General features: G+C 36.5%; 1 protein-coding gene across 25 annotated transcripts in view; it reads right to left on the bottom strand.

Annotated features, from left to right (window-relative positions):
• The window catches only part of SNAP91 (synaptosome associated protein 91), a 156,643-nt gene that overhangs the window by 41,042 nt on the left and 91,228 nt on the right, over window positions 1-24,373 (bottom strand). For 11 of the 25 annotated variants that reach the window (XM_032275372.1, XM_032275373.1, XM_032275367.1 and 8 more), the window contains 6 exons: window positions 23,848-23,853; window positions 20,033-20,060; window positions 17,101-17,210; window positions 15,355-15,473; window positions 11,557-11,574; window positions 11,247-11,414 (listed from right to left, as the gene is read on the bottom strand). In XM_032275372.1, the coding sequence (XP_032131263.1) occupies window positions 11,247-11,414; window positions 11,557-11,574; window positions 15,355-15,473; window positions 17,101-17,210; window positions 20,033-20,060; window positions 23,848-23,853 (449 nt within the window). The remainder of the gene's footprint in view (window positions 1-11,246; window positions 11,415-11,556; window positions 11,575-15,354; window positions 15,474-17,100; window positions 17,211-20,032; window positions 20,061-23,847; window positions 23,854-24,373) is intronic. The other 14 variants (XM_032275380.1, XM_032275385.1, XM_032275388.1 and 11 more) reach the window with 3 other exon arrangements.

Raw genomic sequence — 24,373 nt, 5'->3', positions numbered from 1 at the left:
GCATCTTTTATGAAATGTGCCTCATTCTATGCTTTTACTCCCTCCTTTATAATTGAATAAACATCAGTTATATTAATGCCAGGGATCAAATAGGTATTTGTGGGCTGACCCTTTTAGGTTATCACTTATGTGTAAGTAGAGAAAAAGCCCATATTGTTATAGTTACATTCTCAGAAGAGGGTTTTTAAAAATCCCCTTGTCAGCAAGATCTCTCCTTTAAATACTTCTCTTGTTACTTAAAACGAAACATTATCAACTTAACTCATCTAAAACTGTCAGAACTTTCTTTAAAGATAGGAGCTGCAGGTGTTCCCACCCCCCAGCTGTTTGAATCTTCCCAGCCCCACAGGAGACATGAATGAGTGTCCAGATGGTACCAGGCCCAATCATTGTCTGACTGCAGCCACAAAAGGGACCTTGAGTAAGAACTGACGAGCTGAGCTCAGTCAGCCACCAGAACTGTGAGATAATAAAATCTGAATTTGTTAAAAAAAAAAAACCTTTTTAATATCTATTTTTTTAATTATTAATGGAAGCATTATCTTTCCAGTATTGCAAACTAAAGCTATTTCCAGTTCAGTTCTCTTTTTCATGTTACCCAATTGCAGTTAATTTCTACATTCTGTCAGTTTTTCAACCAGCGCTATTTCCTGGAAATGCATGCTCCTGCTGTTCTTCAATTATGGACTCAGTCTTGGCCTTAATCCATAAACTGATCTGACTGTGCAGACTAGTCTTTTTTTCCCATCTAGCACTCTAAGAAAGAATTTTCCGCTCAAACTTTTTATCATGTGACTACCTCACACAAATCTAAGAGCTGTTGTTTCCCCCACCCTGACCTATTCTCCCGATCTACTTTGGCCACATAAGCCATCTTAAATCACACACTCAGAACAAAGGGTCCAATTGTTCTCAACAGCCCAAGGGTCACATTCTGGTTCCTTTTCTTCCCCAAAGGTCCCAGGTTATAAGGCTTTTACATGAAATCTAGTAGAAAGTGTTTAAGTATTGGTTTTAAGGAAGGTTGTTTAACTTAGTTTTTTGACCAACATGTACCCATGGGATCAGGCTTGTGAGGTGAGTTCTCTGGTTTTCCAGCCACTTGGTTTAATGATTGCAGACTACCAAACTCATGAAAATTTGCTCACAAATCGACACAGCTAATTCAGAGTATCCTTGTTGGTGTGCAGAGGAATTGGCATCAATTTAGCACTCTAATGTTTAGAAAAACCCTATGTTGTTCAAATCAATGTGTTAATGTTAGTAAAATTAGCATCAACATAAAATGGATATTTTAAAGAATTTTGTCTTTTATTTTTATGAATATTTATAAATTTTACTAAATTTTTAAAGCATAATACTGCCTTGCAATCCTGTTCTGCAGGATCATAAAAAGCAGATCTCATTTCTTAAAAGTTCGCTTTAAAACATGAAGCATTTAATAAATGTATCTGACAAAAAATTTTTAGTGACTTACATGAAGAACTACTTACATTGAAATGACTAAAACATTATTTGTGTATCAATCTGAATATTTCTGTTAAAAATAATTTATTATTTATAAAAATTTTTATTTAAATATAGTGCTAAAATTCATTAAACAGTTTTAATATTTCATAGGCATGAAATTAGCCATTTTTCTGAAATTCAAATCCATTAAGCTTTATTTCTAAAGAAATCTACTTAGTTGCTGTACATATTGCATAGGACCTCAAAAAGGCATGTTTTAAAGTTGTAAAGTTAGGCTGTGTTAAACAAAACATAACTGGTTTTCTGATTATTCTAGGGTTCTACCTTGCCCATTGCAGAGAGACAAAATATTTTTTTTTCCTTTTTCTCTCTTTCTTTTTTTTTTCCCAATTTATTTATTTTATTGCATTTTAGGTTTTGGGGTACATGTGAAGAACATGCAAAATTGTTGCATAGGAACACACGTGGCAGTGTGATTTGCTGCCTTCCTCCCCATCACCTACATCTGGCATTTCTCCCCTTGCTATCTCTCCCCAGCTTCCCACCCCCCACCGTCCCTCCCCTATTTCCCCCCAACTGACCCCAGTGTGTAGTGCTCCCCTCCCTGTGTCCATGTGTTCTCATTGTTCAACACCTGCCTATGAGTGAGAACATGCGGTGTTTGATCTTCTGCTCTTCTGTCAGTTTGCTGAGAATGATGGTTTCCAGGTTCATCCATGTCCCTACAAATGACCCAAACTCATTGTTTTTGATGGCTGCATGATATTCCATGGTGTATATGTGCCACATTTTCCCTATCCAGTCTATCGTCGATGGGCATTTGGGTTGGTTCCAGGTCTTTGCTATTGTAAACAGTGCTGCAATGAACATTCGTGTGCACGTGTCCTTATAGTAGAACGATTTGTAATCCTTTGGATATATACCCAGTAATGGGATTGCTGGGTCAAATGGAATTTCTATTTCTATGTCCTTGAGGAATCGCCACACTGTCTTCCACACTGGTTGAACTAATTTACACTCCCACCAACAGTGTAAAAGTGTTCCTATTTCTCCACATCCTCTCCAGCATCTGTTGTCGCCAGATTTTTTAATGATCGCCATTCTAACTGGCGTGAGATGGTATCTCAATGTTGTTTTGATTTGCATTTCTCTGATGACCAGTGATGATGAGCATTTTTTCATATGTTTGTTGGCCTCACGTATGTCTTCTTTTGTAAAGTGTCTGTTCATATCCTTTGCCCACTTTTGAATGGGCTTGTTAGTTTTTTTCTTGTAAATCTGTTTTAGTTCTTTGTAAATTTTAGATATCAGCCCTTTGTCAGATGGGTAAACTGCAAAAATTTTTTCCCAATCTGTTGGTTGCCGATTCACTCTAATGATTGTTTCTTTTGCTGTGCAGAAGCTGTGGAGTTTGATAAGGTCCCATTTGTCTATTTTGGCTTTTGTTGTCAATGCTTTTGGTGTTTTGGTCATGAAGTCCTTGCCTACACCTACGTCCTGAATGGTTTTGCCTAGATTTTCTTCTAGGGTTTTTATGGTGTTAGGTCTTATGTTTAAGTCTTTAATCCAACTGGAGTTAATTTTAGTGTAAGGTGTCAGGAAGGGGTCCAGTTTCTGCTTTCTGCACATGGCTAGCCAGCTTTCCCAACACCATTTATTGAACAGGGAATCCTTTCCCCATTGCTTGTTTTTGTCTGGTTTGTCAAAGATCAGGTGGTTGTAGATATGTTGTGTTGCCTCCAAGACCTCTATTCTGTTCCATTGGTCTATATCTCTGTTTTGGTACCAGTACCATGCTGTTTTGATTACTGTAGCCTTGTAGTATAGTTTGAAGTCTGGTAGTGTGATGCCTCCCGCTTTGTTCTTTTTGCTTAGAATTGACTTGGCTATGCGGGCTCTCTTTTGGTTCCATTTGAAGTTTAAGGTGGTTTTTTCCAGTTCTGCAAAGAAGGTCATTGGTAGCTTGATGGGGATAGCATTGAATCTGTAAATTACTTTGGGCAGTATGGCCATTTTCACGATATTGATTCTTCCTAACCATGAACATGGAATGTTTCTCCATCTGTTTGTGTCCTCTCTTATTTCGTTGAGCCGTGGCTTGTAGTTCTCCTTGAAGAGGTCCTTTACATTCCTTGTTAGTTGTATTCCTAGGTATTTTATTCTCTTTGTGGCAATTGTGAATGGAAGTTTGTTCTTGATTTGGCTCTCTTTAAGTCTGTTATTGGTGTATAGGAATGCATGTGATTTTTGCACATTGATTTTGTATCCTGAGACTTTGCTGAACTTGCTTATCAGTTTCAGGAGGTTTGGGGCTGAGACGATGGGGTCTTCTAGATATACAATCATGTCGTCTGCAAATAGAGACAATTTGACTTCCTCCTTTCCTATTTGAATACCCTTTATTTCTTTTTCTTGCCTGATTGCTCTGGCTAGAACTTCTAATACTATATTGAGTAGCAGTGGTGAGAGCGGGCATCCTTGTCTGGTGCCACATTTCAAGGAGAATGCTTCCAGTTTTTGCCCATTCAGTATGATATTGGCTGTTGGTTTGTCACAAATAGTTTTTATTATTTTGAGATACGTTCCATCGATACCTAGCTTATTGTTTTTAGCAAAAAGGGCTGCTGAATTTTGTCAAAGGCCTTCTCTGCATCAATTGAGATAATCATGTGGTTTTTGTCTTTGGTTCTGTTTATGTTTACGTTTATAGACTTGCGTATGTTGCGTATGTCTGTTTACGTTTATAGACTTGCGTATGTTGAACCAGCCTTGCATCCCCGGGATGAAGCCTACTTGATCATGGTGGATAAGCTTTTTGATGTGCTGTTGCAATCGGCTTGTCAGTATTTTATTGAAGATTTTTGCATCTATGTTCATCATGGATATTGGCCTGAAGTTTTCTTTTCTTGTTGAGTCTCTGCCGGGTTTTGGAATCAGGATGATGTTGGTGTCGTAAAATGATTTGGGAAGAATTCCCTTTTTTTGTATTGTTTGGAATAGTTTCAGAAGAAATGGTACCAGCTCCTCTTTGTATGTCTGGTAGAATTCGGCTGTGAACCCATCTGGACCTGGGCTTTTTTTGGGTGGAAAGCTCTTAATTGCTCCCTCAACTTCAGACCTTGTTATGGGTCTGTTCAGGGTTTCGGCTTCTTCCTGGTTTAGGCTTGGCAGGAGGCAAGTGTCCAGGAATTTATCCATTTCTTCCAGGTTTATTAGTTTGTGTGCATAGAGTTGTTTGTAATAATCTCTGATGATGGTTTGAATTTCTGTGGAATCTGTGGTGATATCACCTTTATCGTTTTTTATTGCATCAATTTGGTTATTCTCTCTTTTCTTTTTTATTGATCTGGCTAGTGGCCTGTCTATTTTGTTGATCTTTTCAAAAAACCAGCTCCTGGATTTATTGATTTTTTGAAGGGTTTTTTGTGTCTCTATCTCCTTCAGTTCTGCTCTGATCTTAGCTATTTCTTGTCTTCTGCTAGACTTTGAGTTTTTTTGATCTTGCTCCTCTAGCTCTTTCAGTTTTGACGATATGGTGTCAATTTTTGATCTCTCCTTGCTTCTCATGTGGGCACTTATTGCTATATATTTTCCTCTAGAGACTGCTTTAAATGTATCCCAGAGATTCTGGTATGTTGTGTCTTCATTCTCGTTGGTTTCGAAGAACATCTTTATTTCTGCCTTCATTTCATGTTTATCCAGTCAACATTCAGGAGCAAGTTGTTCAGTTTCCATGAAGCTGTGCGGTTCTGAGTTAGTTTTTGAATTCTGAGTTCTAACTTGATTGCACTGTGGTCTGAGAGACTGTTTCTTACGATTTCCGTTCTTTTGCATTTGCTGAGGAGTGATTTACTCCCAATTATGTGGTCAGTTTTAGAGTAGGTGTGATGTGGTGCTGAGAAGAATGTATATTCTGTGGATTTGGGGTGGAGAGTTCTTTAAATGTCTATTAGGTTTGCTTGGTCCAGGTCTGACTTCAAGTCCTGGATATCCTTGTTAATTTTCTGTCTGGTTGATCTGTCTAATGTTGACAATGGGGTGTTAAAGTCTCCCACTATTATTGTGTGGGAGTCTATGTCTCTTTGTAAGTCATTAAGAACTTGCCTTATGTATCTGGGTGCTCCTGTATTGGGTGTGTATATATTTAGGATCGTTAGCTCTTCTTGTTGCATTGATCCTTTTACCATTATGTAGTGTCCCTCTTTGTCTCTTATGATCTTTGTTGCTTTAAAGTCTAATTTATCAGAGATGAGAATTGCAACTCCTGCTTTTTTTTGCTCTCCATTTGCTTGATAAATCTTCCTCCATCCCTTTATTTTGAGCCTTTGTGTATCCTTGCATGTGAGATGGGTTTCCTGGACACAGCACACCGATGGGTTTTGTCTTTTTACCCAATTTGCCAGTCTGTGTCTTTTGATTGGGGCATTTAGTCCATTTACATTTAGGGTTAATATTGTTATGTGTGAATTTGATACTGGCATTTTGGTGCTAGCTGGCTGTTTTGCCCTTTAGTTGAGCTGGTACTTGTTGTTCCTTTATATGTATAGAGCCTCTTTCAGGAGCTCTTGTAGAGCTGGCCTGGTGGTGACGAAATCTCTGAGTACTTGCATGTTCCCAAAGGATTTTATTTTTCCTTCACTTAAGAAGCTTAGTTTGGCTGGATAGGAGATTCTGGGTTGAAAGTTCTTTTCTTTAAGGATGTTGAATATTGGCCCCCATTCTCTTCTGGCTTGTAGGGTTTCTGCTGAGAGATCTGCTGTGAGTCTGATGGGCTTCCCTTTATGGGTAACCCGACCTTTCTCTCTGGCTGCCCTTAGTATTTTCTCCTTCATTTCGACCCTGGTGAATCTGACGATTATGTGCCTTGGGGTTGCTCTTCTTGAAGAAGATCTTTGTGGTGTTCTCTGTATTTCCTGGACTTGAATGTTTGCCTGCCTTGCTAGGTTGGGGAAGTTTTCCTGGATAATATCCTGAAGAGTATTTTCCAGCTTGGATTCATTCTCTTCGTCGCATTTGGGTACGCCTATCAAACGTAGATTAGGTCTTTTCACATAGTCCCACACTTCTTGGAGACTTTGTTCATTCCTTTTTACCTTTTTTCTTCAGTCTTGCCTTCCCGTTTTATTTCATTGAGTTAATCTTCGACCTCTGATATCCTTTCTTCTGCTTGGTCAATTCGGCTGTTGATACTTGTGCATGCTTCACGAAGTTCTCGTGTTGCGTTGTTCAGTTCCATCAATTCACTTATATTCCTTTCTATTTTGTCCATTCTTGTTAGCATTTCGTCCAATCTTTTCTCAAGGTTCTTAGTTTCTTTGCATTTGGTTAGAACATGTTCTTTAAGTTTACAGAAGTTTCTTACTACCCACCTTCTGAAGTCTGATTCTGTCATTTCATCACACTCGTTCTCCATCCAACCTTGTTCCCTTGCTGGTGAGGAGTTGTGATCCCTTTTAGGAGGAGAGGTGTTCTGGTTTCGGGTGTTTTCATCCTTTTTGCGCTGGTTTCTTCCCATCTTTAAGGATTTATTCACCTGTCGACTTTGTAGTTGCTGGCTTTCAGATTGGGTCTCAAATCTTTCAGATTGACGTTCTGTTTGTTGATGATGAGGTTATTTCTGTTTCTTGGTTTTCCTTCTGACAGTCTGGCCCCCCTGCTGTAGGTCTGCTGAGGTTCACTCCAGGCCCTGCTTGCCTGGGGTTCACCTGCAGCAGCTGCTGAACAGCAAGGGTTGTTACCAGTTTTCTTCTTCTGCTATCTTTGTCCCAGAAGGATACCCGCCTAGTGTCAATCTGATCTCTCTTTTATGAGGTGTCTTTTTGGATATATAGGGGTCAAGGAGCTGCTTGAGGAGACGGTCTCTTCTTTATAGGAGCCCAAATGGTGAGCTGCGAGCTCTGTTGTTCATTCAGAGCTGCTGGGCAGGTACTTTTAGGTCTGCTGCAGCAGAACTCATAAACTGCTTTTTGTTCCCAGGTGCTGTATTCCAGGGATTTAGGGCTTTATTTATGAGTTTCCGTTATGCTGCCGCCTTCTTTTTTTTTTTTCCTTCAGACCTGCCCAGCCCAGCAAGGAGGCAGCCTAGTCACTGTTGGACTATAGCAGCTTTGCTGAGCTGCTGTGGGCTCCGCCCCGCTGCCGAGTGAACTTCCCTGCAGTCCTGTTTATATGGGTGTAGTTAGAACTGCTTTGGCGATGGTGGCCCGCCTCTGTTGGGGCGGAGTCTCTGCTGTGGCGGGTTGCCTTGGCAACGGCGGGCTGCCTCAGCAATGGCGGGTTGCCTTGGCAACGGCGGGCTGCCTCAGTAATGGCGGACGCCCCTCCCCCACAGACCTGGACCGTCCTGGGTTCAGCTGCGCTTGCTGTGAAACTCTCAATCCAGAGTTTCTGATTGCTGTTCTTTTGTGGGGGTGAGACCAGCCGAGCCTGATTGCCTGGCTCCCTGCCTCAGAGCCTTTTTTAAGTTGGTGTTCCAGTCGCCTGTTGAAGAGGCGCTGGGGTCTGTTTTCCCCTGCGGCCACTCACTGCGCTGGCTTAAACAGCGGCACTGAGGTTTGTGGCGCTTTTTTTTTTTTTTTTTTTTTGCCCTGGAATCTACTGTCCTGGTTCTCTGCTCAGTCCCCTTTTTGAACCGGTGTATGGGTGACTTCCCGTGGCTCCAATCGCCAGCCAAAAGGGCCCCCGGACCAGTGTATTTTGTACAGAGAACCACGGCTCCGCGGCGCCGACAAAGCAGCCATGCGGGGCAAAGCAGCGGTGCTGGCCGGCACAGCCGCGCTGGCAACCGTGGAGCACCTCCGCCCGGGAATTTCCTAGTCTGTGGGCAATAAAAACGCGGCGTCCACTCACCCTCTGCGCTTTCACTGGGAGCTGCAATCCTGAGCTGTTCCTAAACGGCCATCTTGGATCGTAATCCGAGACAAAATATTTTAAAAATGGCCACACAAACTGGCCAAAGAGATTTTAGCTTAGGTTTTTATTAAAAACTAAATCTCTAAATAACTTCTTATAAACCAATGAAGGCAATGAAAGAAATTAGAGAAAATCCCAAGACAGATAATGACACATATAGACTCCTGAACATAAAGGATGGAGATTTTACAGCTATCAGAGGCCAGGAGACACTTTTAGAAGTATACAGATCAATAAAACAATTATGATGAGATTTTTAAGTGTAATTGTCATTGTACACTCATTTCTCAGCCAGATTTTTTGAGACGGAGTCTCACTCTGTTGCCCAGGCCAAATCACAGTGGTGTGATTTTGGCTCACTGCAACCTCTGCCTCTGGGTTCAAGCAATTCTCTTGCCTCAGCCTCCCAAGTAGCTGGAACTACAGGTGCCCACCACCATACCCAGCTAATTTTTTTGTATTTTTAGTAGAGGCAGGGTTTCACCATGTTAGCCAGATTGTCTCAAACTCTTGACCTTGTGATCTGCCTGCCTTGGCCTCCCAAAGTGCTGGGACTACAGATGTGAGCCTCCGCACCTGGCCCAGGACAGTCTCATTCTTTGGCATTAAATTACATGACTCACCCTTTAAGCTTATATTTAAAGACAAAAAGAATGCCATCATGAAAATTTTCTAAACATACAGATTTTTCTACTTGATGAATGTAGTCAAAGCAGAAATAAACAACAAACACAAACAGCATAATACCACAAAGAATATTTCGAAGAAATATCTTGGGTTTTATTATTCTAGAGTGCTATGCAGGAAGTAAGATAGAGTTGATTGATTTCTTTGAAGTAATCATCTTCTTATAAGTGGACTGAAAACAAAAAATCTAAACAGCTAAGGTATAGAAATGTTTCAGCACAAAATTATTGTGCATCCTGTTCATACTTTCCTTAGAGTTCTACTGCTAAGACAAGCCTATGAGAAGCTACCCATAGCCACACCAATAATAGAGGGAGGGCAAAGGATACATTTGAAGTTAAATACATTTACTAAGTGTATTATATATTATTATTATGGAACTTTCAAGCTAGAAGGGACCTTAGAGATCCTCTAGACCTAGGTTCCTATAGTATAGATGGGAGAACTGAGGGCAAAGGAGGTCAAGAGGCTTAACTTACCTTAAGTCAGGCCTAAACAACTTTGACCTACCAGATTTATATTTGTGGAAGAATTTCCTACCAGATTTAGATTTGTGGAAGGAAGAGGAAAGAGGTTGATTTTATAAACATAAGCTAAAACTTAAATTTTTGGTTTCAAAGGATATAGGGGCATAAATAAAAACCTAACCCTCTATAGTGGATGATTCTTTTAAATTTAACTTTATTTTTGAGACAGGGCCTTGCTCTGTCACCCAGGCAAGAGTACAGTGGCATGATCATGGCTCACTGCAACCTCCACTTCCTGGGTTCAAGCAATCCTCCTGCCTCAGCTTCCCAAGTAGCTGGGACTACAGGTGCACGCCACCACAACTGGTTAACTTTTAATTATTTTGCAGAGACAGGGTCTCACTATATTGCCTAGGCTTGTCTGAAACTCCTGAGCTCAAGCAATTCTTCCATCTTGGCCTCTTCCCAAAGTGCTGGGATTACAGACATGAGCCACTATGCCAAACCATGGGTGACTCTTCATTCAAGGGTCTGCAATTCCTACTCTCCTACTCTTTTATAAACAGGTTTCTCCTGTAATAAGAATGACAGTGCAGCAAGGCAGCAGAAAACTTCTTTTGCAAAGCAGTGGAAACAACGCTGTGTCTAGTTGAGTGCTCTTTATCTTGAATGATGTTGGCCAACCTTAGAGACATGGCATGTAGCAGAGTCGTAAGTGACAGTGTGTTAAATGCATCTTCCCAGGGGTACGTATTGATTACACCAAAGCCTGCTAAATCTCCCCTGCTCTCACCATTTTCTTCCTCCAATTTCTTTACCATATTCTCAAAATTCTCTGGGAAATATGTTATGTGGTAATGAAGATACACAAAACTATAATGACTATAACATCACTTGATGTATATATTTGATATGAGAAGTTCTCTAGGTGCGGACATTAGCACCACGAAGATGGGGATACATATATGAATAAATCGGCTTCAGATGGCTCATCAGGTCCAGGCATATTATACTGTCAGAGTCCAAGATATTTTAGTGGGTCAGAATTTACATTTCCATGGAAAGCATATTTTTAGACAATCATTTCAAAGACTGACTTAAATCTGTTTCCAATCAGCCTTTCAAGTGCTGCTTCAGATGTTTTCTTGGAGTTCCAAAACTAAAGATGATCCAAGGTTTTATTTGGACAGAGCAAGCTTAAAGCTGTAAAAACAGGCACATCCCTAAACTCTCTTCAGAGAATTCCAAATCTGAATTACTTTTAGATGATTTTTTTTTGTCCTAAATATTAAGAAATAACTTAGGCCAGTATTGCTCCTCCCACATTCCCCAAATATTCTCTGGGCTAGTTTTAAGCTGGCCAAAAACTAAATAAATCTAAAGGTGACAGAGAGCTCTGGTACCACTTTTACACAGACACTGGAGAGCAGGAACATAAAGGCAGGAGTTCTGGTAGCAATTTGAATTCTAATGTTAATAAACCTGAAAAGCAAATGGGCCTGATGCACTGCAACCTCTGCTATAAAAGTACTAAATTAAGTGAAAAGAAAGTTGATGAATTTAGTGAAGATAAATGTACATGAGTAAACATTGAAAAAGTACTTAAACACTCTGGCATGCTGTTATATAATGTTAACAATTTTAAACACCTTAACTCCCAAGTAATTTTTGCAATCCTGAAAGGAAAATGAAAATAGTGGTGAGACTAACCTCCAAAGAGATCCACTTCAGCAGTGACAGCAGTAACAGTTGTAGTAGTGGAGGCAGAAGCTGAGGCAGTTGCAATTTCAGCAGTTGTAGTAGTGGGGGTAGGTTCTGGTGCAAATGGGTCTGAAATCTGTGCTTCAGAGGGAACAGAGGAGAGTGCAGCCAAAGAATCTATATTTCACCAGAGACAGAGAGCAAACGGAAGAGAAGGAAAAGACAAAAGATATACCAGACTCCAAATGGTCAAAATGAGGACAGTTGTTACACACAGAAGTCTCTCAAAATGGAAGTTTAAAAACAAAGCTTTACTCACCCTCTCCCAAAAGGTCTACTGATGTCCATTACATTGGCAGCATATGAATAAATAAGAGCTAAAGTTGAAACATGCAACCATACCAATGTCCAAGCCACATAAGGCAGTAACTAAAAAAACCTTAGCTTTATGTATCTTCTACACCATTTGTAATTAAAAAATAAATGTACTACCTATTACTATGGAACTTTCAAGCTAGAAGGCACCTTATAGATCCTTTAGACCAAGTTTCACCTATAGACATATACACTAGATTTTATTAACAAGCAAATGGTTCACAAAACTACTTGTACTACAGCTAACCTTATACATAAAGATATCAGAGTCATATGATCACATAATATTGATTAGCTTTCAAATGTGTGTTGGTAAATAATTTTAATTCTAACAAATTCTGGTAGTAATCCCATATATCTCAAAAAAAGTAGAAATTTCACTTTAAGCGTGTACAAAAAGAAACAGTTTTCCCACATCTAAAATATACAGACATAAAACACACACTTATTTGTGCTCTGCAACATGAATTTATTATGAAGAAAATAAAACACTCTATTATGGAACCAAAGATGAGGATTTAAAAAATCGTCTGTATCCTTTCAGCTGGTGGGGTTCATCACCATCCTGTAGAAATGCCAAATCTTACATGCACAACTTAAATTTACTAAAATGAATTTGCTAAAATTTGTTGCTTTACACCAACAGGAAAAAAAAATGCTATCATTACAATTTTTACTCTGAAGTAAAAATTGTGTGTTAGAACCTATAACCCCCAAGAGAAATTTAGAGACATCAGAATTGGCCATGGTCCTTGGAAATTAAACCATCCAAATGGTCTAATAGAATTTTAGAGTTTATATTTTATTGCCTAGCTATACAGAATTCAAACATGCTTCAGTAATAGAAATGGCTTAATCTTATCAAACAAGATTGAGAAAACAATTTTATTTTATTTTTTGCTTAGTCAAATGAACGAACACATATCTGTTACAATTTAGCATCATCTTCAACCATGACTGGGTATCTACTGGGCAAATGAAAATAGAAGGTAACCATTATTTCTCAATTACATATTATAAAAGTTTACTTCAATTTCTTGAAGTCTTATAATTTTTACTATTTTTCTTAGAAATTTCTTTATTAGATTTCTCCCCATCGCTCCACTGAAGCTGACTTTTCTATTGCTATGAAATGCTCCAGTTGTTGATATTTCATTGAGGCAAAAGTTTTGTTTAATCATCAAAAGATGACCATCAGGCCCTATACAGTGCCTTTGTACTAATTATAAAAACGTACTCCCTGGGGTAAGGGGAGGGAGAGCATTAGGACAAATACTTAATGCTTGTGGGGCTTAAAACCTAGATGATGGGCCAGGCATGGTGGCTCACACTGTAATCCCAGCACTTTGAGAGGCCAAGGCGGGCTGATCATGAGGTCAGGAGTTCAAGACTAGCCTGGCCAAAATGGTGAAACCTTGTTTCTACTAAAAATTGAAAAATTAGCTGGCATGGTGGCACACGTCTGTAATCCCAGCTACTCAGGAGGCTGAGGCAGGAGAATCACTTGAACCCAGGAGGTGGAGGTTGCAGTGAGCCAAGATTGTGCCACTGCATTCTAGCCTGGGCAACAGAGCAAGACTCTCTCTCAAAAACAACAACAACAACAAAAACCTAGATGACAAGTTGATAGGTGCAGCAAACCACCATGGCACATGTATACCTACGTAACAAACCAGAACATTCTACACATGTATCCATCCGGAATTTAAAGTTAAAAAAAAAAAATAAGAAAGTTTACATGATTTTCACATCTTTATCATTTTAAACAGGTTAAAAAGATAGTACCTTTCTTGTGTAAGTGTAGTGATGACCAGCATAGTACTTGTCACAGAAGGAGCATTCAACAATATTAGCTTTCACTGTAACTTTAGAACTTAGTTTTTATTTTAAAATGAATCTTATGTTATAATTTTTTGTAACCTTATAGTCACTCAAAATTGAAAAAAGCATAAAAATATGCTTTTAAAAAGCAAACTACTATGGAAATTTCTTTATTCCAAATTTTGACCCATTAGCTTACCTGTTGGGACAACTGATGTTGAGCCATGTGAACAGGTGCCATTTCTCAGAAATATAATTTGGATCAAACTGCCTTTTTGGTGTTTTTTTTTTTTTTTACAGAAAGGCTCTTACTATGCTGCTCAGGCTGGACTCTGACTACTAAGCTTAAGGGAGATTCTCATCTCCACCTCCTCAGAAGTTGGGACTACATGCATGAGCCACTGTGCCCAGGTTTTTTTTTTTTTTATCCAACTGTCTTTGGTAAACCAGTGGGTTTGTTTTACTGTTTCATGGCTAAAATTTGAAAATAAAAGCTATAATATCTTAAAAAAAAAAAAAGAAAAAAAAATACTCCCTGTAGTGAGACAGATTAGAAAAAGAAAAGCATCTCTTCCTCAAGGATAATAAGAAAGGCTCATAGCTTGGCTACAGAGTTTAAAGCCTCCTTGCCCTGCCTTTGAGCAATGCACATCTCCATGTCCATGTAGTACAGCCCTGGCTAAAACCATACTGCTCTGCTTTTTTTGAATGTTCAATTATATTTTAATGTTTCATTCATTAATAGTTACATATTTATAACTAGTAAAGACTAAAATATATTCTAATAAAATTGGTTATTACAACCAATTTCTTACAGTACTATATGCATTAGCAAAAAGTATTTACAGATGAATATGATTAAAAATGTTATATTGCAATTCAACAAAATTTCACCTAGTTTTTTTCCTTTTATTTATTTAGCATTCTTCTTTGGTGGCAAAAATTTAAAAAATATATCTTCAGTTTAATGCCAGGGAATATGAAAAAGGGAATAGTTTACAGTTTCACTGTTTGTTAGAAATTCATTAAATTTCTAACAAAGACACTATGGTAAAAAAAATAAATTATTAGAAAATTAAAATAATCAATGATAAAGCTCAGAATAAAAACATGAGTAAAAAAAGAATGCCCTTATAAAATCTCTTTGGCAATATTTTCCTTTACCAACTGAAATTTAATAAAGTTAAACAAAGCTGAAAGAAATTTTTTATTTTAAAATTGAAAGCTGTAGGCTTAGGAGTTGAACATTTTAATATGGGATAAGATTTACATATTTAAAATGGAAATGTGCCAACATCTTAAATGCTCATATTTATAGTTAGCAACATTATTTCAGAACTTTCAAGTCTTTTTCTTATTTTTGTTACCAAAATAACTTGAAAATGAGATCAAGAGATTACAGATCGGACTTTTGATGTTATATTGACACACTGTTTAACAAGACCACCGAAGGATATTTAATTATTTAGAGAAATATATCTTCATTTGACTTAGTTATTATTGTGCATTAAAGGCTCAGCTTCTGCAATATGTTGTTACAGATCTTGTCTGCTAGTGATGCAAATAATTTCTGTCTGGGAGAAAAGATAACCTCAAGGCTATGATTTTTAGTGCTCTATAGGACATTAACAGCTTTCTATCTAACCTAGCCATCTTATTCTAACATTACTTTTAAAATACCTATAAATACTCAGTTCCTCAAACTGTTCTTTGGACATTCTCAGTGTATTACAGGCAGTTTCTCTGTCTCTCATTATATATTTCAATATTTCAATCAATCAATGCCATTTTTAGCATTTTTCCTCCAAGTTTCTAACACCATTTTGAATAATCAAAAGGTAAATATTAACAATTATAGCATAAATAAAAACAAAGAAATAAAATGAACTGAGTAATGGCAAGGCTGTGTGGTTTCACTCACCTCCCCATGCAGTGGCTCCTCCAGAGGGTGGTGCTGGTGCTGGTGCTGCCGCTGCTGCTGCCCCTCCAGAGGAAAAGTCTGGCTGGAGGTCCAGGAGATCACTAGATGGTTTAGAAGCACTGAAAGGGAAATAAAACATTAAAATCAGATTTTGAAATTTTATAACATAAAGGTGTTTTTAAATAAAAACAAGCAGAAATCACCAAAGATTTTAGGTATTTTAAATCCAATAAAAGAATAACACATTGGAAAGTATAGAGATATAGCACATACCAAGAGTTTTCAAACTACTTTTGTCAAGAGCAAGATGGTAACTATTTTAGACTCTGAGGGCCACTTGGTCTCTATGATTACTCGACTTAAGTTTTCCTGTAAACTACTACTGCACCCAAAACAACTACTGCATTTTTTATTTTCACTCAGGCAAGGCTGTGCTTTTCAAATCTTCTCTGTCTGTAGAAGCTCCAAGGAGCAGCCTTACTATTCAAAGTATAGGCCCCAAACTAGCAGCATCCTGGGACATTGTTATAAAGTCAAAATCTCAGGCTTACCCTATAACTACTACCTCAGAATGTTCATTTTAATAAGATGCCAAAGCAATTCACATGTACATTCAGATTTGAGGAGCACTGGCTTAAAGGTTACCAGGCCAGGTGCCAAGCCATCAGGGTTCCAGGTTCCCCACCTGCCTCCATAAACAGCAGTTTCATCTTTATCTTTGTTTACATATTAGATTTCCAAGTAATATTCTTTTGAAGAAAGGATTCTCCTGCTTTAAAAAAAAAGTTTCAAGTTCACTGAAAGCATTGCTTAGTTTTGATGGCCATTTCATAAATACAACCGGACTAAATCACAGGAAAGGAATTCATATTTATCATTAATCATACCTTTTAAGAAGCAATTTATCTTAGTACAGTAACAGAAAGGACTTGGTTATACCAAGCTTGCTATTGTAAAATGCAGAACTAAGCAAGTAGAGAAAAAAGCATACAGTTAATATGGGTACAATACTTGGATTTCTTGCTCAGTTCAAAGTTCAAGTCTCCAAATAAAAGGCGTTCATAATCACAGTCAAAGATACTATAAAATGACAGTAGAATCCTAAGGCAAATGAACTAAGGATTTGACCTAAATTTATTATTTGAGGACATCCCTATGAGTTGGGGATTGATTTTAGGTGGTCTGAGATTTCAAAGAATGCATAGTCATCCCCAGATTTCTCTGTACTGTTCTGATCTGTAGGTGCTATAAAAACTGATTAGGAACACCCTGAAGACCTCCTTCTATCACCAAAGTGTGAGTTCCTCATATGCACTAGCTAATTGGTCTAACAATTCCAAGTTTGGTGTGCGTGTATGTTTTTTTAAAAAAAGCATTTAAAAATACCTTTTGAATTTCCCACAAGAAGAACTTAACTTTAGAAAACACTTTCCATATCAACCAGTGTCATAAAAAATTGTGTGTATCATTCTTCCATTTCCTTTCTCAGTTTGTGACAATGAGGTGATTTCTATAGCTTACGTCCTTCTAATGATTGAAGAGGCACAGGAGTAAAACAACTTACTTTGTATAGTAAAAAAAACCCCAACATATCACATTACAATGATTAGATTTCCTTTGGCAAAATCATTTGGGTACAGCACATAAAAATAAAGCAAAATTAAAAAAATAAATAAATAAAAAAAAATAAAGCAAAATTATAATAAAAATGTTAATAAACAGTTAACTGCATACTTATTAACCAACCTGACTGGGACAGCCGCAGATGCAGTTGCAAATAAATCAACCGGTGGGGATGTGTCAATAGTTTTAGCTGGTGTAGAATTAGGAGACGTAACAGTTGTGGCTGGAGAAGACTGCAAGTGAAGATGCACAACACACTCAAGTCAAGTATGAATCTACAGGACACAGAGCAACAGGACTTTTCTTTGCAGACCCATGACATGCCCAGCAATTTTTCTGTAATTCTTTGTGGAGGAAAAAAACTCAAAAATTATTTGAAATCAATAATTGTAATAATCAATATTGGATAAAACATATTACAAATTTTAAAAGTTAAATGTAATTTACATAAAATGATAATAAAATATTTGGCCTAACATTGCAATGACTTCTCTATTCATTAATTAAAATAAAAGCTAGATGTATTTCTTGAACATAAAATAATTAAGAAATATCTTATTAGCTGCAAAAAACTTCGAAAATTATCAATTGTAATAATTGCCAATAAGCAAATGTCATTCTTTTTCCTTGTCATCCTAAAATGATTTAATGTGAAATCCTCTCAGATGACTTTCAAATCCAGAAATCTAACTTGCAAAATAGTTCACAGTAGGAAGAGAACAATTCACAAGCAAGATTCAAGTCACTGATGTTTTGAAGATATAGTGACTACAGCCCATCACTAATATGACATAGATAAAACTAAAAAAAGTAAAAATAAAATCCAGTATTTATTTTTCTGGACTGAATTTTTAAAAAGAGGTGTTAATAGTCAAGTAATATATTTAAAAATTTTTGTTCAGCTACTGTAACTAAACAATTCCGTCTGGAATATTTAATTCTCCATGCATTCACAAAAGCAAGATTAATGGAACATTTCAAGACAACCTATTGATACTTAGTTCTGTAAGTGGAGATGAGATATAACAGCACATAAAATACATGAAGACCAAGACCAAGCCAGAGCTATCAGATATTCCTCTAGCTGGACTTCTGACTTCAAACAGACCAGACTTGAAGTTTTAAAAAGAATAATTTGAGAAAAAAAAAACTGAGGAGAAGAGAAATTTACAGACTTAAGTAATATCCGTTTGTCCAAGAATATCACTAATCCAAAAGTCAAAATTCAATAGATATCCAAGCGCCAAGCATTCAGCACTTCAAGATAGGCAGACACATGAGCAGTGTGGATATTGTTGATCAGAAAATGTCAACTCAGACCTCTCTCTTCAACAAAAATCCAAACCTTCCAAATGGAATTCAAAACATGATCAATGGAAGAGAAAGGAGTAGTTCAAGCTAATTGTATGTCATCCATTGGGAACATTGAGAAATCATCTAAGAAAAGGTTTTTAAAAGCCAATACACGTAAATAGGTTCATAAAAAATGATACTGATGAAACACTGAGAACTTAATAACAGCAATAAATATTACCAACATAAATGCAAAAAATGAAAGTCCATGGAAGCCCATTTTAAAAATGTCTTGTAACAACAAGCTCTGAGGAGATGTAAGAGCTAAGAAAACAGAACCCAAATAATCCTGTTATTACAAAAAGTCAGAAAAAGTCAATTTGGCCAAAATGTAGAAACAGACCAACCCAAAGGATGCCACAATTTTAAAAAACTCTACTCAGCCATCATATATTGGAGTTTTTCACATAGATATAATGGTTTTAAACCTGGCCTTATAGCAGAATAAAGGGAGCTTTTCATTCATGTGTTTTATTTGACTGTTCAATAAACAGTCTTTGACTGAGGGTATTTTAGGCAGCCAGCCAACATGGCACTGGCATAGAATATGGTGTCTGGGAATCACCAGGGCAGTCATAATGATTTCCTTGAATATCTGTAATGACAACAATTATATAATGGAAATTTGTCAAAGAGGAAAGAACACACCTATTACATTTTTTTGTCTGAAGAATACAACGGTAAATGTGAACTGCAGACCTATAGAAGTAAATACCCTGGTCACTAATAACCCTAGTCCTGTTCTTCCACATGCTAAAAAAGAGATGAGGAGGTAAATGAGTTATTAAAGTTATTATAGTATATTATCTAAAAGGCATACTTGCGGAAAGGCACCCAATTACAATGGATTTCTCCATCATTGAAACATGCACAATATCATGTATCTTATCTATCTCATAGGACTCTGATTTAGAATATGTAAAAATGTTTTGCAACTATTAAGACATTTTACTGATAACATTTGTTTTCTGTTGTAATAGAAATACATGAAAATCTCTCTGACTTTAAAAATATTTAGTCCAAACAGAGGACTAAATTACATATACTATACTACATTGGACTTAGAAACGAATATGAAGGGGGATACATAAAAATGTAACTGACCTTTCCTCAAACAATTTAAATTAGAATTACCATACGACCCAGCAATTCCACTCCTGGGTATATAACCCCAAATAATCAAAATCAGGGGCTTAAACTGATATTTGTACACCGACGTTCACAGAATCATTATTCATAAACCCAAATGATACAAGCAACCTAAATATCTACTGACACATGAATGCATGAATAAAGTATGGTATATACGTGTAATAGAATATAATTCAGCCTTCAAAAGGGAGGAAATTTAGGCACATGGTACAACATGGCGAAACCTTGAAGACATGCTAAGTGAAATAAACCAGTCACCAAAGGACAGATACTATATGAGCTCACATATATGAGGTTGCTAGAGTAATCAAATTCATAGAGACAGAAAGCAGAACGTGGTTTCCAGGGACTTGGGGAAAGAGGGTGTGGTGAGTTATTATTTAATGTATAGTTACAGTTTTGGAAGATAAAAAAATGTTCTGAAAATGGATAGTGTGGATGGTTGTACAACAATGTAAATGTATATAATGCCACTGAACTGTATAACTTATGATGGTAAAATGGCAAAAAACAAAAAACAAAAAAAACCCAAACCAAAAACCAAACTTACCTTACTTAATGGAGAGGGAGCACCAGATCTAAAAGGCAACATAAAAAAAATTAAAACTGAATATATATATATATATATATGAATATATTTGTAGAAGCATTTAAGTTGGATTTCACTTGGTCAAGCATTAACTTGTTTTGTAGACAGACTTTTAAAATAATGGACAAACCATTTTTAAAAACTTTTAATATTTTACTTAATAATGACATTCCCTACCAATGTTTTCATCTACTTAATTTCTAGTACTAGAAATACTTAAATTCAACATTATTTGCTATATCTTTAGCAACTCGAATTATTTGAGTCAATCATTATTGCCTATGTCCATAAAAAATAAACTGTCCAAATGGGAATTTAAAACCATTTTCCCAAGACTTGGAAAAAAACATGCTTTGTAGAATAATAAAAAACCCCAACACCCAGTGGTTTAAATCACTAAGGTTAAAGTACATTGTGAAGATCCCTATGAGTCCTATATTTGAAATATGTTTTGGCTTCCATATTCATACTCTTGAGGTCTGCTTGTTTTTCCTATGATTGTAATAAACACTCTAGGAAGAACATTCTAGGAAAAATATTCCCATCATCCTGTTATAGCTAGTGGGAGCTTGGAAAAAAACAGCAACTTCGATGCTTATTTCTAAGAAAATGAAAGAAAATTAGAAAGGAATGAATTTTAAGTTATATTACTGGTAGCATTGGCTATTGTAGATCATTTCTAGCAAAATGCTTCAGAAACAACTGCCAGAACCGCTCACATTTTACTAACTTCAGTTGGTGGAAAATGAATAACAAAACAATATGAAGACTAAATACATTTCAATAAGCAGCTTATATTCAGGGCCTTATTGGATGTCAGAGATGGCTTTTTACTCATCTGCAGAGAAAGTATCACACGCATAGCAGCAGCAAAACAAAATCACAACAGAAATTTAGTAAGTGGAATTTTGTACAATATTATGAATTTTTGTCTTATTGGATATAGCAAATTTAACAGTATTATATGCCAAGTTAATCTCTTTTAAGTTCAACTTCATTTGCAAATACATGCCTGCCATTTCCTGTTTGAATTTAATTTCTACACATCTATAAACAATGTGTAGCAAGGGCACATTGAGATTTCTGCTACATAACAAGCATAAGGATAACAACTTGGTTACATGTAGTTTGGCTAAATGTTATCTTAAGAGTAGTCTATGAAGGAAAGGATATATATTTATCTATACTGTTTATGTCAAAGGGTCTACTGAAATATCTACAGTAAGTTACTTAAGAACTTAAAAATCTAGTACAGCATAAGGTTGAAAATGTCCTACTGAGTTTTGGCTAATAATTTCTCCATTCCCATTATTTTTTCCTTTTATGTATGGAAAAGGAAGGGAGTTAAATCTAAATAAAAATTCATGAAAATAATAGCCTGAATTCTGCAAAGAAAACATAGAAGCCTTTGACATGGTCACTTTCTAAGAATGAATTAATTTAATTTGTTTCTCTCTCAAGCAATTTTCATAAACCAGTTCTTAGTGATATTGGTACAAATACTAATCAAGAAAAGAGAATAGGCTGGGCGTGGTGGCTCATGGCTGTAATTCCAGCACTTTGGGAGGCCAAGGTAGGCAGATTGCTCGAGGTCAGGAGTTCACCACCAGCCTGGCCAATATGGCGAAACCCTGTCTCTAGTAAAAACACACAAAAAAATTAGCTGGGCGTGGTGGCATGCACCTATAATCCTAGCTACTCTGGAGGCTGAGGCAGGAGAATCGCTTGAACCTGGTGGGTGGAAGTTGCAGTGAGCTGAAATCTCAACACTGTACTCACTTCAGTCTGGGAGACAGAGAGAGACTCTGTCTCAAAAAAAAAAAAAAAATCAAGGGCTTTAGAAATATATTTCCAAACTAATACCTAAAATATTATAATTTCTATAACATCTACTCCATAGCAGGAATGAAGATATGATAAAAATGACAGAATTGTTCTACCTGCTATAAAAGAATATCATACTCAAAGTTAAGTATGAAAAATCATAATTGGTACAAGAATCCTTTTGGGAAGATTCCACATAAGCAATATTACTAAATGATACTTGTAGTTATCCCACAAATTAAGCAAACAAACAAAAATCAACTGTCTCTGTTGAGATATCATCCCACTTACCACATTATGTCTTAATTGTCTGTTTAATTCTCTATCTTCTTCACTAAATGCCAATTTGTTTTGAAAGGAAGGAACTCATGCTATTGTTTATATCCCTAGCACTTTACATAGCACCTGACATTTTCTATATTATTTGAATTTTAAAATTAGAATATATTCAGGTATTCATTCTATAATCAATAAATTAACCAGAAGTCTTTAAAAAGTTATTTTCTGTGAAACAAAACTGTCAGGATGTGTGACCTATGTTTCCATAAACCAGAGCTGGGTTTTGCTATGATTTAATTAAAGGAGTGAGAACCAGACATGCTCCAGTGGGGCCATAGCTTTCAGAAGCATCACTTATCACTGATTAAACTCTAAAAGTTCCCAGGCTTAGAGAGGTTAATAACTTTCCCATGTCTCCTCATGCTTTAATGGTGGATTCCAGATTCTAGTCCAAGTCTATCTGCTCCTCAGAGCCTATGCTCATTCCACATTCCAACCCCCCAAACACAGATAAGCTTGGCACATTTGCTTTTCTCTTACACAACATATAAATTACTCTTCTTATGTTGCTTGCTCGATTTTCCATCCTACTGTTAGGCATTGCCCTTTAGGAAAGAAGATGCTACATCATTTATGTACAGACAATATTTATTTAAAAGACCAATACTTATATTAATAATTTCACCTAGAAAAATCTAGTAGATAATGAACCATGTTGGAAAAAACAAGATATTAAGAAAATTGTAGAAGAAAATGAATGACCCATATAAATAATCTGCTCTAAAGTCTGTAAAATACTACAAACTCATGAGTTTCACTATGAACACAGCAAATGTCCATATTTCCTTCCAAGATGTTAACAGGATGCTGTCAAAGAGAATATGTTGTTATGTTTTATTTGAGTCATAACAAAAATCCCTACATAGTTTTGAGTATAAATGCTAGGCAGAAAAAACTACAGATGTGAAAGATCTATCTACATCCTCCAAATAATTTGAATTATAAAGGACTTATCTTAAATTTCCTGTAACCTCAACACTTAGTAAACTCACATAAAGAATAAAATAAATTTCTCTTTTTTGTCCTGTGGAATTATAGAAACATATAATATACAAAGGTATATCATACAGTATTGCATACAATTACAAAACTATATAGCAGTGGACACAAGGCACTAAATATAAAGAGCATGCATATTCTTTATAGCAGACATTTGCAAATGCTTCAATTTATGTGTACACTTGGCCTAGAGGTTAGAATAGTTTTATACCGTGACCAGAAGGCAAACAAAACAATTTCAAGTAATTATTTTTTAAATAAATTTGTCTTTTGGCCTTTCTGCTACATGCCATGGGGAAATCTTTTGTTTACTAAACAAATAAAAAAATCTTTCATTTCTAAAATCTAAGAGGAATATATCAATATATATACACACATATATATACATCTAAGAGAGATTGTTAGTCTAGATCCAAGAAGACCAAAAGAAAGTAAAACCATTTATGCCAGTCACCTTGGGAGACAAAAATAAAGTATAATGTAAAACCACAGATGTGTAAAAGGGACATATATCAGTTTTAAATGTTCTAAATACCAAATGTGGAATCTTAAGAGTGTTTTTTGCATTTTTAGTAATTACCAAATGCAAAAAACTCACTCCATACAGTACTCACCCTTCACTTAAGTTCCGAGGTAAGCACAAACATACAAAGAAGAAAATAGTTAACTATTATAGTTCATTTATTTAAAAAAAAATAGGGAGTAAGCAAAAGACAACTTCAAATGTGGTCTTAGCCAATTCAGAAGAGAAATATGACAAGCATAAAATGATTTTAAAGGAAAAAGAAAAATTAAGAAAAATGTAATTTGAAGAAGAAGATTATTGAATTTTAAATTTGTCTTCTCTAGAAATGTAACTAAATGTCCGTAGCTATTTTTTTTTTTAAACAGCTTGCGGTGACCACAAGGGGGCGAATTTAGATTTGAAGTCAGGGCCCCTTCTGGCTACAGAAGGCTGCTTCTCTGTGATTGCTGCCCTGATAGACGTAACAAAAAAAATAAAGGAAGTGTGTGGCCTTAAGTGGGGTATGGAGGACCCTGAGTGGAAGAATGCAGAGAAACTGACTAACTGTGTGCATCCAGCACTGCAGAAGAGAGAGACTTTAACTTTACGGAATGTGTGTATTTCCTTAGCTAAAG

This window comes from Sapajus apella, unplaced genomic scaffold, assembly GCF_009761245.1.
Source record: "Sapajus apella isolate SASKATOON/1434 unplaced genomic scaffold, GSC_monkey_1.0 scaffold6, whole genome shotgun sequence".
Classification (NCBI taxonomy): Eukaryota; Metazoa; Chordata; class Mammalia; order Primates; family Cebidae; genus Sapajus; species Sapajus apella.
This window is presented reverse-complemented; position numbering and strand designations above follow the sequence as displayed.